Below are 15,904 nucleotides of genomic sequence, written 5' to 3'. Positions count from 1 at the left end.
GGCGTTCTGCAATTTCACCGGATGTTGGCCAGGTGGGTCGCTAGCGGAACGCCTGCGCCAGAGGTTAACTTCTTCAGGCTAGGGGCTTTTTCTCTCAATTTCCACCTGACTGACGTGCCTAAAGTAAACTGCCTGTTGCTCAGGCCCTGAAGCCAGGATATGCATATAATGTGTACCATTGGAAAGACACTTTGAAGTTTGTAGAAATGTTAAAATAATGTAGGAGATTATAACACAATAGATATGGTAGGAGAAATCCAAAGAAAAACCAACCTGATTTGAGAGCCTATGCTCTTACAATGGAAAGTAATAGGGAAATAATGATATCTAGCTCCCAGTTTGCAATTCTTATGGCATCCACTGGGTGTCAGCACTCAATGTTCAAGGTTTCAGGCTTGTTTCTTCCAAAATAAGTAATAATAATAATAATAATAATAATAATAATAATACGTTTTACGACAGGGACACAGTCTTGGAAATTTGTGTATGCGCGTGTGATGAAGAGAAGACGCACCTGCTAATATCGTTTTCGTATTGAACTTACTTATTTCCGTTTGAAATATTACAGTTTGATTACATTTTAGGGTATCTGAGAAGTCAATAGAAACGTATTTTGACTTGTTTCAACAAAGTTTAGCGGTAGATTTTGGGATTTCTTTCTCTGCATGTTGAACGAGTGGATTACTCAAATCGATGGCGCCAACTAAACAGACTTTCTGGGATATAAAGAAGGATTTTATGTAACAAAACGACACTACATGTTATAGCTGGGACCCTTTGGATGACAAATCAGAGGAAGATTTTCAAAAGTTAATATTTCATCGTTATTATTATTATGCTCCGTGGCTCGACGACTCATTGCGAGCTCACAGAACAGGGCTCCGGGCAGCCGAGCGGAAATGGAGGAAAACTCGCCTCCCTGCGGACCTGGCATCCTTTCGCTCCCTCCTCTCTACATTTTCCTCCTCTGTCTCTGCTGCTAAAGCCACTTTCTACCTCTCTAAATTCCAAGCATCTGCCTCTAACCCTAGGAAGCTCTTTGCCACCTTCTCCTCCCTCCTGAATCCTCCTCCCCCTCCCCCCCCTCCTCCCTCTCTGCAGATGACTTCGTCAACCATTTTGAAAAGAAGGTCGACGACATCCGATCCTCGTTTGCTAAGTCAAACGACACCGCTGGTTCTGCTCACACTGCCCTACCCGGTGCTCTGACCTCTTTCTCCCCTCTCTCTCCAGATGAAATCTCGCGTCTTGTGACGGCCGGCCGCCCAACAACCTGCCCGCTCGACCCTATCCCCTCCTCTCTTCTCCAGACTATTTCCGGAGACCTTCTCCCTTACCTCACCTCGCTCATCAACTCATCCCTGACCGCTGGCTACGTCCCTTCCATCTTCAAGAGAGCGAGAGTTGCACCCCTTCGGAAAAAACCTACACTCGATCCCTCCGATGTCAACAACTACAGACCAGTATCCCTTCTTTCTTTTCTCTCCAAAACTCTTGAACGTGCCGTCCTTGGCCAGCTCTCCCGCTATCTCTCTCAGAATGACCTTCTTGATCCAAATCAGTCAGGTTTCAAGACTAGTCATTCAACTGAGACTGCTCTTCTCTGTATCACGGAGGCGCTCCGCACCGCTAAAGCTAACTCTCTCTCCTCTGCTCTCATCCTTCTAGACCTATCGGCTGCCTTCGATACTGTGAACCATCAGATCCTCCTCTCCACCCTCTCCGAGTTGGGCATCTCCGGCGCGGCCCACGCTTGGATTGCGTCCTACCTGACAGGTCGCTCCTACCAGGTGGCGTGGCGAGAATCTGTCTCCTCACCACGCGCTCTCACCACTGGTGTCCCCCAGGGCTCTGTTCTAGGCCCTCTCCTATTCTCGCTATACACCAAGTCACTTGGCTCTGTCATAACCTCACATGGTCTCTCCTATCATTGCTATGCAGACGACACACAATTAATCTTCTCCTTTCCTCCTTCTGATGACCAGGTGGTGAATCGCATCTCTGCATGTCTGGCAGACATATCAGTGTGGATGACGGATCACCACCTCAAGTTGAACCTCGGCAAGACGGAGCTGCTCTTCCTCCCGGGGAAGGAATGCCCGTTCCATGATCTCGCCATCACGGTTGACAACTCCATTGTGTCCTCCTCCCAGAGCGCTAAGAACCTCCTGGACAACACCCTGTCGTTCTCAACTAACATCAAGGCGGTGGCCCGTTCCTGTAGGTTCATGCTCTACAACATCCGCAGAGTACGACCCTGCCTCACACAGGAAGCGGCGCAGGTCCTAATCCAGGCACTTGTCATCTCCCATCTGGATTACTGCAACTCGCTGTTGGCTGGGCTCCCTGCCTGTGCCATTAAACCCCTACAACTCATCCAGAACGCCGCAGCCCGTCTGGTGTTCAACCTTCCCAAGTTCTCTCACGTCACCCCGCTCCTCCGCTCTCTCCACTGGCTTCCAGTTGAAGCTCGCATCCGCTACAAGACCATGGTGCTTGCCTACGGAGCTGTGAGGGGAACGGCACCTCAGTACCTCCAGGCTCTGATCAGGCCCTACACCCAAACAAGGGCACTGCGTTCATCCACCTCTGGCCTGCTCGTCTCCCTACCACTGAGGAAGTACAGTTCCCGCTCAGCCCAGTCAAAACTGTTCGCTGCTCTGGCTCCCCAATGGTGGAACACACTCCCTCACGACGCCAGGACAGCGGAGTCAATCACCACCTTCCGGAGACACCTGAAACCCCACCTCTTTAAGGAATACCTAGGATAGGATAAAGTAATCCTTCTCACCCCCCTTAAAAGATTTAGATGCACTATTGTAAAGTGGCTGTTCCACTGGATGTCATAAGGTGAATGCACCAATTCGTAAGTCGCTCTGGATAAGAGCGTCTGCTAAATGACTTAAATGTAATGTAATGTAAATGTTATTTGTGAATTTATGAAAAAAATATTGGGGCGCCGTCCTCAAACAATCGCATGGCATGTTTTCACTGTAAAGGCTACTGTAAATCGCACAGTGCAGTTAGATTAACAAGAATTTATATGTACATTTATACGTACATAAATGTTTCAAATCCATGTTATTTAATTGAATTGTGCGTCCTGCAGTTTCACCGGAAGTTGTCCCGCTAACGGGGCTTGTTGTTCTCATAACTATGGGTAAATAAGCAAACGTTAAAAACCTATCTTCGCTTTGTCATTATTGGGAATTGTTTGTAGATTGATGAGGCTGGAACATAACAAAAAACGTGGAAAAAGTGAAGGGTCTGAATACATTCTAAATGCATTGTATAGGGCATTTATCTTTCCGACATAATTTATATGTGGTCTAAGTTGTTTAAAAACACAAAGCGTTTTAACATGCGAAAATGTATATAAAAAAATATAGCTTGGACTTAGGCGTCCCGATAAACTGCTTAGGCGGCCTGCCCTAAAGTTTCTATCGTCGAAAAATCCCTGAACACACTTGTCGTTGCAGCATAAATTCCTTACCAGACGGTACAATCTCTAAACCAACCATCTTGGGACCACTGCCAAAGATCTGCATGGTCTTGGGCTCTTTGTTTTCCCGCTAGGAGAGGAGACAAAAACATAATACAACATCAGGGAACATTCCTGGGATGAGTCCAAAATGTTACCCTTTCCCTATATAGTGCACTACTTTTGACCAGAGCATTATGCAGGCCCCAAAGTAGTGTACTACATAGACCCTATTCCCTATTTCAGATGCAGAGTCTGGAGAGATGTCCAGGAAACAGTTAGATCCTGTTGGAATGACAAACATCAACCACTGACCCCATGGATAGTTAGTTCTATTGACTGCAGCTGGGGAATCTTGGAAATGATGAAGGTGCAGAAGCTGGGTCGCTGTTCAAATAACAATGTAGCCAACAACAGTAATGTGATATTGGGCCTGGATAATCATTGAATCAATGGTGATACCTCTGTAGGCTTTATGTTTGTTGCTGTGTATTGGATGTCATTTGGATGTCTTTATGCCAAAATACACAAAACAATTGCTATACAGTAAGTTCTCTTTTTATCGGTAGATAAAAAAAAATGTAAAAGCGGATAAATTTGCCGGCGCCAATTGTCCGGGAGAATAAAAAAAAATGCTTGTCGGTCTATAGGTTAATTGGCATACTGTTGTGGAATTAAAATTGGCACGTGTACAGTATATTCGTTATGCATCTTATCCATCACATGCGTACAGATTACGGAATGGCCGATTAATTAGGGCCGATTTCAAGTTTTCATAGCAATCGGTAATTGGCATTTTTGGACACTGATCATGGCCGATTACATAGCACTCCAAGAGGAGACTGCGTGGCAGGCTGATTACCTGTTATGCGATTGCAGCAAGGAGCCATGGTAAGGTGCTAGCAACCATTAAAAGTATCTTTTAAAAAACAATCATAGTTAACTACACATGGTTGATGATATGACTAGTTTATCTAGCTTGTTGCATATAATCGATGCGGTGCATGTTAATTTATCGAATCATGGCCTACTTCGCCAAACGAGTGAATTAACAAGCGCATTCGCGAAAAAAGCACTGTCGTTGCACCAATGTGTACCTAATCATCAACACCTTTCTTAAAATCAATACACAAGTATATATTTTTAAACCTGCATATTTAGTTAATATTGCCTGTTAAAATGTATTTATTTTAACTAGGGAAGTTGTGTCATTTCTCTTGCGTTCTGTGCAACAGAGTCAGGGGATATGCAGCAGTTTGGGCCGCCTGGCTCGTTGCGAACTGTGTGAAGACTATTTCTTCCTTTCAAAGACGGCAAACTTCGCAAAACGAGGGATGATTTAACAAAAGCGCATTTGCAGAAAAAAGCACGAGTGTACCTAACCATAACCATCAATACCTTTCTTAAAATCAATACACAGATTTTCTTTTTAAAACCTGCATATTTAGCTAAAAGAAATCCAGGTTAGCAGGAAATATTAACCAGGTGAAATTGTGTCACTTCTCTTGTGTTCATTGCACGCAGAGTCTGGCTATATGCAACAGTTTGAGCCGCTTGGCTCATTGCAAACTAATTTGCCAGAATTTTACATAATGATGACATGACATTGAAGGTTGTGCAACGTAACAGGAATATTTAGATTTATGGATGCCACCCATTAGGTAAAATACAGAACGTTTCTGTATTTCACTGAAAGAATAAACATTTTGTTTTCAAAATGATAGTTTCCATATTTGACCAAATTAATGGCTCGTATTTCTGTGTGTTATTATATTATAATTAAGTCTATTATTTGATAGAGCAGTCTGACTGAGCGGTGGTAGGCAGCAGCAGGCACATAAGCATTCATTCAAACAGCACTTTACTGCGTTTAACAGCAACATTGCACAGTTTGACTTCAAGCCTATCAACACCCGAGATTAGACTGGCAATACTAAAGTACCTATAAGAACATCCAATAGTCAAATGTACAGGAAATACAAAATTGTAGAGAGAGAAATTGCCCTATAATAACTACAACCTAAAACTTCTTACCTGGGAATATTGAAGACTCATGTTTAAAAGGAACCACGAGTTACCATATGTTCTGAGCAACATACTTAAACGTTAGCTTTTTTATGTGGCACATATTGCACTTTTACTTTATTGCATTATTTAAACCAAATTGAACATGTTTCATTATTTATTTGAGACTAAATATATTTTATTGATGTATTATATTAAGTTAAAATAAAAAAAAGTGTTCATTGTTCATTCAGTATTGTTATAATTGTCATTATTACAAATATATATATAAAAATAGTCTGATCAATCGGTTTTGGCTTTTTTTGGTCCTCCAATAATCGGCATCCGCGTTGAAAAATCATGATCGGTCGACCTCTAGTAGATAGAGCATTTGAGCGGAAAAATCAGTCAAGAGAGTACGAGAGCAGCTGCTACAGCATCTCAAACAGCAAATGCATATGCAATGGAAGGCAGGTTTCATCAGCGTGTCACACACAACTTTGCAATAAGCTGGGGGCAGTATACATTTTGAAAAAATATACTTAATTGTTTGAAACCTGTATGTTTTAATACGAGGCATGTCTTACCTTGCTTCAAAGTAGCCTAGCCAAAAATCAGACCATATCCATGAAGGCAATTATTTTATATCAACTTTCTTTCATTGTCCAGTAACCAAAGGCACAATAGTAGTCACATTAGCATCCCAAGCTCGTTGTTGCATATTAGATCTCCCCTCTTTCTAATGGATATTTTCATCTCTGTCACATCAAACCATTCACATGTGCCTTTTTGACAGCAGTGTTTTCTTGCCAATTGCATTAACTATTGAACGAACAGTCTCGCGGAGTCATCTGCGAGAAATAGATTATCAACATTTTCTGACCTGTTGCATCAGACTAATTGCTTTTTAAAGTTCCCTATGTAGCCTAGACCAACTGGTTCTATCATCCCACAACTGTCCGAAAGTCAGATTGGAATCGGCTATTTCTTTCTCGACAAGCTGACCAATAGCATAGGTAAACTTTTCTATGCGGAATATCATATTGCTGCTATCCCCCATAAGATAAAATTTTACCTATTCTATTGGTCATCTTGTCGAGAAAGAAATAGGCTAGGAATCTTGCTATTCGTTACCCGTCTTGTTGGCAGAGGAAAGGTGGATATTTATTCTAACATCTTCAAAGAGCACATCAGAATTCGGCAAGAAGGATTGCACATCGTTGAATCCTAGACTTTCATGTTCAATTAATATGAAGTACAACAATCCAAACGAGATTTCTGTCATTCTGAACACCATGGGTGAACGTCCTAATCAGGTTACGCACCCATCACATATGGTTCCGGTAAATTTCTAAAATGGCCGTCGAAATACAAGGGATAGGTGTCCCGTCAACGAGACAGTTGTAAATCGCCTTGTGTCACGATTGCAGATTTTAGAGAAACAACAAATGTCAGTGCATACAGTGGGGCAAAAAAGTATTTAGTCAGCCACCAATTGTGCAAGTTCTCCCTCTTAAAAAGATGAGGCCTGTAATTGTCATCATAGGTACACTTCCAACTATGACAGACAAAATGAGAAAAAAAATCCAGAAAATCACATTCTATGATTTTGAATGAATTTATTTGCAAATTATGGTGGAAAATAAGTATTTGGTCACCTACAACCAAGCAAGATTTCTGGCTCTCACAGATCTGTAACTTCTTCTTTAAAACCTCTTGATACTACCCATCCCGGATCCGGGAGCGTAATCATCACCTGAAACGAATTAGCATAACGCAGCAAACATAAATATCCCTAGAAAATATTCCTATTCATGAAAATCACAAATGAAATATATTGAGACACAGCTTCGCATTGTGTTAATCAGCCTGTCAATATTTTATATTTACAGCCAACAGCTACACAAGCATTTGTGTAGGTTTATAATAGCCTAGCATTATGCCTTGCTAGCAGCAAGCAACCTTGTCACCGAAATCAGAAAAGCAATCAACTTAAATCGTTTACCTTTGATGAACTTCGGATGTTTTCACTCACGAGACTCCCAGGTAGATAGCAAAAGTTCATTTTTTCCCAAAATATTATTTTTGTAGGCGAAACAGCTCCGTTTGTTCTTCACGTTTGGCTGAGAAATCGCCCGGAAATTGCGGTCACCCCAACGTCAATTTTTTTCCAAATTAGCTCCATAATATCGACAGAAACATGGCAAACGTTGTTTAGAATCCATCCTCAAGGTGTTTTTCTAATATCTATTCGATAATATATCCGTCGGGACAATTACTTTTTCTCTAGGACCGATTGGAGTAATGGCAACCTCTGTACTTTACGCGAGAATCTCTCTAGGAAACACCATGTGACCACTTACGCAATGTGCCACCATACGGCTATTCTTCAACAGAAATGCGTAAAACTACGTCACAATGCTGTAGACACTTTGGGGAATACGTAGAAAGCGTAAGCTCGTTGATGGTACATTCACAGCCATATAGGGAGTAATTGGAACGCAGTGCTTTCAAAACCTGGGGCACTTCCGGGTTGGATTTTTCTCAAGCTTTCGCTTGCAACATCAGTTCTGTTATACTCACAGACAATAGCTTTGCAGTTTTGGAAACGTCAGAGTGTTTTCTACCCGAAGCTGTCAATTATATGCATATTCTAGCATCTTTTCCTGACAAAATATCCCGTTTAAAACGGGAACGTTTTTTTTCTCCAAAAATGACAATACTGCCCCTAGAGTTCCAAGAGGTTTGAGGCTCCTCTGTCCTCCACTCGTTACCTGTATTAATGGCACCTGTTTGAACTTGTTATCAGTATAAAGGACACCTGTCCACAACCTCAAACAGTCACACTCCAAACTCCACTATGGCCAAGAACAGAGAGCTGTCAAAGGACACCAGAAACAAAATGGTAGACCTGCACCAGGCTGGGAAGACTGAATCTGCAATAGGTAAGCATCTTGGTTTGAAGAAATCAACTGTGGGAGCAATTATTAGGAAATGGAAGACATACAAGACAACTGATAATCTCCCTCGATCTGGGGCTCCACGCAAGATCTCACCCCGTGGGGTCAAAATGATCACAAGAACGGTGAGCAAAAATCCCAGAACCACACGGGGGGACCTAGTGAATGACCTGCAGAGAGCTGGGACCAAAGTAACAAAGCCTACCATCAGTAACACACTACGCCGCCAGGGACTCAAATCCTGCAGTGCCAGGCGTGTCCCCCTGCTTAAGCCAGTACATGTCCAGGCCAGTCTGAAGTTTGCTAGAGAGCATGTGGATGATCCAGAAGAAGATTGTGAGAATGTCATATGGTCAGATGAAACCAAAATATAACTTTTTGGTAAAAACTCAACTGGTTGTGTTTGGAGGACAAAGAATGCTGAGTTGCATCCAAAGAACACCATACCTACTTTGAAGCATGGGGGTGGAAACATCATGTTTTGGGGCTGTTTTTCTGCAAAGGGACCAGGACGACTGATCCGTGTAAAGGAAAGAATGAATGGGGCCATGTATCGTGAGATTTTGAGTGAAAACCTCCTTCCATCAGCAAGGGCATTGAAGATGAAACGTGGCTGGGTCTTTCAGCATGACAATGATCCCAAACACACCGCCCGGGCAACGAAGGAGTGGCTTCGTAAGAAGCATTTCAAGGACCTTCACTTGATGGACTGTGACTTTGTCAAATAAGCACCAATCGGGGTCAAACAAAACTAGCTAGATAGCCAATGAGCAGAACCCCGTATCTGTCGCAAAATGTAGCTGCTAACCTTGTGCGACAGCCAGTCTTTTCTTTTTGAACAAAAATGACAAGAATTATGAGAGTTATGAAATGTGGAGCCTATAATATGGCTACTATTACTGGAAAAGCTCAATCAAAGTATACAGATTTGACGTAATTCTTGCCGAAAAATGTAATATGAATGTAAATGTCTCCTTCACGATTTGCTCAAATGTACCTGGGTGAACTCACACTAAATGTCATGTAGTTTGCTCATATTTCAAGTTATCCGTCTGAAACTTTGCACATACACTGCTGCCATCCTGTGGACACCATTGGATTTACAACCAAAGTGATGGCTAGACATGGGACCTTTGTTGCATTTCAAAGATGGTAGGGGAGAAAAAAAAGATTTTTTTTTCCTTTGTGTTTTCTTCTACCAGATCTATTCTCTTACATTGAATTCACATTTCCACAAACTTCAGTGTTTCCTTTCAAATGAACCAAGAATATGCATATCCTTGCTTCAGGGCCCAAGCTACAGGCAGGTAGATTTGGGTGTGTCATTTTAGGCGAAAATTGAAAAAAAAAAAAAAGGGCACCATCCTCCCTAAGACGTTTTAAAATGCTACTGGTCAAATGTCCGGCGTCACATTTTCCAAACCGAAACCCTGGCATATCCATACATTAGATCAATATTGGGTACAGTATCTCAGTTAGAAGCATATAAAACTACAACCCCCAACCTAACTTTCTAAAGCACTTGTGATAAGAAATAGGCTGTTCTGAATTACATAAGAGGAAAAGATAATGCCATTACAGTAACCATGTCACCCCATGACACAGGGTGACAAGCAGACTTGCCAAGAAGAGAGGTATCTGTTGATGTTATGGACAGACAATACACACAAGGCTAAGGCTCTCTGTCTATTGAGAATGTAGCTAATGCATCCAGAGCCAGCAAACAGGCTGCAAAGGCCCTCTTGCTAATGAGAACCTATCTCCATCAATTGCATTTCCAGTGCATTAAGTCCACAAACAGAAGAGTAAAAATGCAGATAATGTTTTGTAAATCACCATGTGAAATCAAAATAAAACTGATCAAATAAAATATAAAAACAGTCTCCAGTGATCACCTCATCACCGACCTCGGACTTCAGGCGGCGGGAGCGGCGCTCAGGGAGCAGGCAGTCCTTATTCTGAGTCCCGTCACTCAGGCTGTCCCTCTCTCGGTCCTCTTCATCCTCCTCCTCTTCCTCTTCCCCCATGCCCTCGTCCTGCACCTCTTCGTCATCTCCCTCCTCGTACAGATGGTGGATACCCTGAGGGGGAGAGAGAGGGTAGGGTAGTTAAAAATCAGCAAGAGGAAGGAGAAGGCCTGCTTACTCAAGGTCGACCGATTAATCGGAATGGCCGATTAATTAGTGCCGATTTAAAATTTTCATAACAATCGGAAATCGGTATTTTTGGGCGACAGTTGTTTTTTGTTTATACCTTTATTTAACAAGGCAAGTCCGTTGATGATGGCTTTCAGTTCAGCAGTAATAAATTCATTAACTTCTTTGAGGAAAAGATCATGATTATTAGAAAGCAAATTACGGACTCCTCTTTAAATCTGCGTATTCCTTCAAAGCTCAGTTGTCCTGATTCTGCACATAGGATCAAGAGAGACAAGTGTTTTAGTACTATATCTCTTGATACAATGATAAAAATAATCATGGCCTCTAAATCTTCAGGCTGCATTCTGGACCCCATTCCAAATAAACTACCGAAAGAGCTGCTTCCTGTGCTTGGACCTCCTATGTTGAACATAATAAACGGCTCTCTATCCACCGGATGTGTACCAAACTCACTAAAAGTGGCAGGAATAAAGCCTCTTGAAAAAGCCAAACCTTGACCCAGGAAATATAAAAAAGCTATCGGCCTATATCGAATCTTCCATTCCTCTCAAATTTTAGAAAAGGCTGTTGCGCAGCAACTCACTGCCTTCCTGAAGAGAAACATTGTACACAAAATGCTTCAATCTGGTTTTAGACTCCATCATAGCACTGAGACTGCACTTGTGAAGGTGGTAAAAGACCTTTAAAATGGCGTCAGACTAAGGCTCTGCATCTGTCCTCGTGCTCCTAGACCTTAGTGCTGCTTTTGATACCATTGATCACCACATTCTTTTGGAGATTGGAAACCCAAATAGGTCTACATGGACAAGTTATGGCCTGGATTAGATCTTATCTGTCAGAAAGATATCAGTTTGACTCTGAATGGTTTGTCCTCTGACAAATCAACTGTAAATGTCGGTGTTCCTCAAGGTTCCGTTTTAGGACCACTATTGTTTTCACTATATACAGTGCCTTGCGAAAGTATTCGCCCCCCCTTGAACTTTGCGACCTTTTGCAATATTTCAGGCTTCAAACATAAAGATATAAAACTGTATTTTTTTGTGAAGAATCAACAACAAGTAGGACACAATCATGAAGTGGAACGACGTTTATTGGATATTTCAAACTTTTTTAACAAATCAAAAACTGAAAAATTGGGCTTGCAAAATTATTCAGCCCCTTTACTTTCAGTGCAGCAAACTCTCTCCAGAAGTTCAGTGAGGATCTCTGAATGATCCAATGTTGACCTAAATGACTAATGATGATAAATACAATCCACCTGTGTGTAATCAAATCTCCGTATAAATGCACCTGCACTGTGATAGTCTCAGAGGTCCGTTGAAAGCGCAGAGAGCATCGTGAAGAACAAGGAACACACCAGGCAGGTCCGAGATACTGTTGTGAAGAAGTTTAAAGCCGGATTTGGATAGAAAAAGATTTCCCAAGCTTTAAACATCCCAAGGAGCACTGTGCAAGCGATAATATTGAAATGGAAGGAGTATCAGACCACTGCAAATCTACCAAGACCTGGCCATCCCTCTAAACTTTCAGCTCATACAAGGAGAAGACTGATAAGAGATGCAGCCAAGAGGCCCATGATCACTCTGGATGAACTGCAGAGATCTACAGCTGAGGTGGGAGACTCTGTCCATAGGACAACAATCAGTCGTATATTGCACAAATCTGGCCTTTATGGAAGAGTGGCAAGAAGAAAGCAATTTCTTAAAGATATCCATAAAAAGTGTTGTTTAAAGTTTGCCACAAGCCACCTGGGAGACACACCAAACATGTGGAAGAATGTGCTCTGGTCAGATGAAACCAAAATTGAACTTTTTGGCAACAATGCAAAACGTTATGTTTGGCGTAAAAGCAACACAGCTCATCACTCTGAACACACCATCCCCACTGTCAAACATGGTGGTGGCAGCATCATGGTTTGGGCCTGCTTTTCTTCAGCAGGGACAGGGAAGATGGTTAAAATTGATGGGAAGATGGATGGAGCCAAATACAGGACCATTCTGGAAGAAAACCTGATGGAGTCTGCAAAAGACCTGAGACTGGGACGGAGATTTGTCTTCCAACAAGACAATGATCCAAAACATAAAGCAAAATCTACAATGGAATGGTTCAAAAATAAACATATCCAGGTGTTAGAATGGCCAAGTCAAAGTCCAGACCTGAATCCAATCGAGAATCTGTGGAAAGAACTGAAAACTGCTGTTCACAAATGCTCTCCATCGAACCTCACTGAGCTCGAGCTGTTTTGCAAGGAGGAATGGGAAAAAAATTCAGTCTCTCGATGTGCAAAACTGAGAGACATACCCCAAGCGACTTACAGCTGTAATCGCAGCAAAAGGTGGCGCTACAAAGTATTAACTTCAGGGGGCTGAATAATTTTGCACGCCCAATTTTTCAGTTTTTGATTTGTTAAAAAAGTTTGAAATATCCAATAAATGTCATTCCACTTCATGATTGTGTCCCATTTGTTGTTGATTCTTCACAAATAAATACAGTTTTATATCTTTATGTTTGAAGCCTGAAATGTGGCAAAAGGTTGCAAAGTTCAAGGGGGCCGAATACTTTCGCAAGGCACTGTATTTTACCTCTTGGGGATGTCATTCGAAAACATAATGTTAACTTTCACTGCTATGCGGATGACACAGAGCTGTACATTTCAATGAAGCATGGTGAAGCCCCAAAATTACCCTCGCTAGAAGCCTGTGTTTCAAACATAAGGAAGTGGATGGCTGCAAACTTCCTACTTTTAAACTCGGATCCAAAGAAACAAAGAGATCTTCTGTTGAATCTGACAATTAATCTTGATGGTTGTACAGTTGTCTCAAATAAAACTGTGAAGGACCTCGGTGTTACTCTGGACCCTGATCTCTCTTTTGACAAACATATACAGACTGTTTCAAGGACAGCTTTTTTCCATCTACGTAACATTGAAAAAAAATCAGAAACGTTTTGTCCAAAAAATTATGCAGGAAAATGTATCCATGCTTTTATTACTTCTAGGTTAGACTTCTGCAATGCTCTACTTTCCGGCTACCCGGATAAAGCACTAAATAACCTTCAGTGCTAAATATGGCTGCGAGAAACCTGACTAGAACCCCAAAATTTGATCATATTACTCCAGTGCTAGCCTCCCTACACTAGCGAATTTTAAGGTTTTACTGCTAACCTACAAAGCATTACATGGGCGTGCTCCTACCGGTCTCTCTGATTTGGACCTGCCGTACATACCTACACGTACACAAAATGCAGGCCTCCTAATTGTCACTAGAATTTCTAAGCAAACAGCTTGAGGCAGGGCTTTCTCCTATAGATCTCCATTTTTATGGAATGGTCTGCCTACCCATGTGAGAGATGCAGACTCAGCCTCAACCTTGTGGGTCATATGTGTAGTGTGTGTGTAGTCTGTGTAGAGTGTAGTCTGGCCCAGGAGTGTGAAGGTGAACGGAAAGGCTCTGGAGCAACGAACCGCCCTTGCTGACGCTGCCTGGCCGGTTCCCCTCTTTCCACTGGGTTTCTCTGCCTCTAACTCTATTACAGGGGCTGAGTCAATGGGGTGTGTCACTTGAGTGGGTTGAGTCACTGATGTGATCTTCCCGTCTGGGTTGGCGCCCTCCTTGGGTTGTGCTGTGGCGGAGATCTTTGTGGGCTATACTCGGCCTTGTCTCATGATGGTAAGTTGGTGGTTGAAGATATCCCTCTAGTGGTGTGGGGGCTTTTGTCTCTCTCTCTCGTAGGACCTGAGCCCTAGGACCATGCCTCAGGACGACCTGGCATGATGACTCCTTGCTGTCCCCAGTCCACCTGGCTGTGCTGCTGCTCCAGTTTCAACTGTTCTGCCTACGGCTATGGAATCCTGACCTGTTCACCGGACGTGCTACCTGTCCCAGACCTGCTGTTTTCAACTCTCTAGAGACAGCAGGAGTGGTAGAGATACTCTTAATGATCGGCTATGAAAAGCCAAATGACATTTACTCCTAAGGTGCTGACTTGCTGCACCCTCAACAACTACTGTGATTATTATTATTTGACCATGCTGGTCATTTTGAACATCTTGGCCATGTTCTGTTATAATCTCCACCCGGCACAGCCAGAAGAGGACTGGCCACCCCTCATAGCCTGGTTCCTCTCTTGGTTTCTTCCTAGGTTTTTGCCCCTCTGGGGAGTTTTTCCTAGCCACCGTGCTTCTACACCTGCATTGATTGTGGTTTGGGGTTTTAGGCTGTGTTTCTGTACAGCACTTTGAGATATCAGCTGATGTATGAAGGGCTATATTGTCACGGTTTTCTAATGGTGAAGGAGAGTCGGACCAAACTGCAGCGCGTATAATGTGATCCATGTTTATTTACACACCGTAACACGAATCCAAAACACAAACTCTACAAAAACAATAAACATAGTGAAAACCGAAACAGCCTTAACTGGTGCAAACTAACACAGACTAAGGACATCAAGACACTCAGGACAATCACCCACAATACAACCAAAGAATATGGCTGCCTAAATATGGCTCCCAATCAGAGACAACGATAAACACCTGCCTCTGATTGAGAACCACTTCAGACAGCCATAGACTCTCCTAGAACACCCCACTAAGCTACAATCCCACTAAGCTACACACCACATACAAAAACCCATGTCACACCCTGGCCTGACCAAATACATAAAGAAAAACACAAAATACTTCGACCAGGGCGTGACATATATAAATAAATTTGATTTGAGAACCCATTCTTACTTTCAATGACGGCCTAGGAATGGTGGGTAAACTGCCTTGTTCATCACTGGTTAACTGCACATGGTTGATGATATTACTAGTTCATCTAGCGTGTCCTGCGTTGCAACGCTGGAAAAAAGCACAATCGTTGGACGACTGTTCCTAACCATAAACATCAATGCCTTTCTTAAAATCAATACACATAAGTACATATTTTTAAACCTGCATACTTAGCTAAAAGAAATCCAGGTTAGCAGGCAATATTAACCAGGTGAAATTGTGTCACTTCTCTTGCGTTCATTTCACACAGAGTCAGGGTATATGCAACAGTTTGGGAAACCTGGCTCATTGCGAACTAATTTGCCAGAATTTTATGTAATTATGACATAACATTGAAGGTTGTGCAATGTAACAAGAATATTTAGACTTAGGGATGCCACCCGTTAGATAAAATACCAGAACGGTTCCGTATTTCACTGAAATAAACCTTTTGTTTTTTCGAAATGATAGTTTCCTGATTCGACCATATTAATGACCTAAGGCTCGTATTTGTGTGTTATGTTATAATTAAGTCTATGATTTGATATAG

At 42.3% G+C, this 15,904-nt stretch overlaps 1 protein-coding gene across 10 annotated transcripts in view; it reads right to left on the bottom strand.

Moving 5' to 3' along the window:
* The window catches only part of LOC118372493 (lysine-specific demethylase 5A-like), a 93,782-nt gene that overhangs the window by 62,046 nt on the left and 15,832 nt on the right, over positions 1–15,904 (bottom strand). For 8 of the 10 annotated variants that reach the window (XM_052460052.1, XM_052460042.1, XM_052460046.1 and 5 more), the window contains 2 exons: positions 10,341–10,526; positions 3,494–3,572 (listed from right to left, as the gene is read on the bottom strand). In XM_052460052.1, coding sequence (XP_052316012.1) covers positions 3,494–3,572; positions 10,341–10,526 — 265 coding nt within the window. The remainder of the gene's footprint in view (positions 1–3,493; positions 3,573–10,340; positions 10,527–15,904) is intronic. The other 2 variants (XM_052460044.1, XM_052460045.1) reach the window with 1 other exon arrangement.

The sequence above is a fragment of the Oncorhynchus keta genome, chromosome 13 (genome assembly GCF_023373465.1).
Source record: "Oncorhynchus keta strain PuntledgeMale-10-30-2019 chromosome 13, Oket_V2, whole genome shotgun sequence".
In the NCBI taxonomy this organism is placed as follows: domain Eukaryota; kingdom Metazoa; phylum Chordata; class Actinopteri; order Salmoniformes; family Salmonidae; genus Oncorhynchus; species Oncorhynchus keta.
This window is presented reverse-complemented; position numbering and strand designations above follow the sequence as displayed.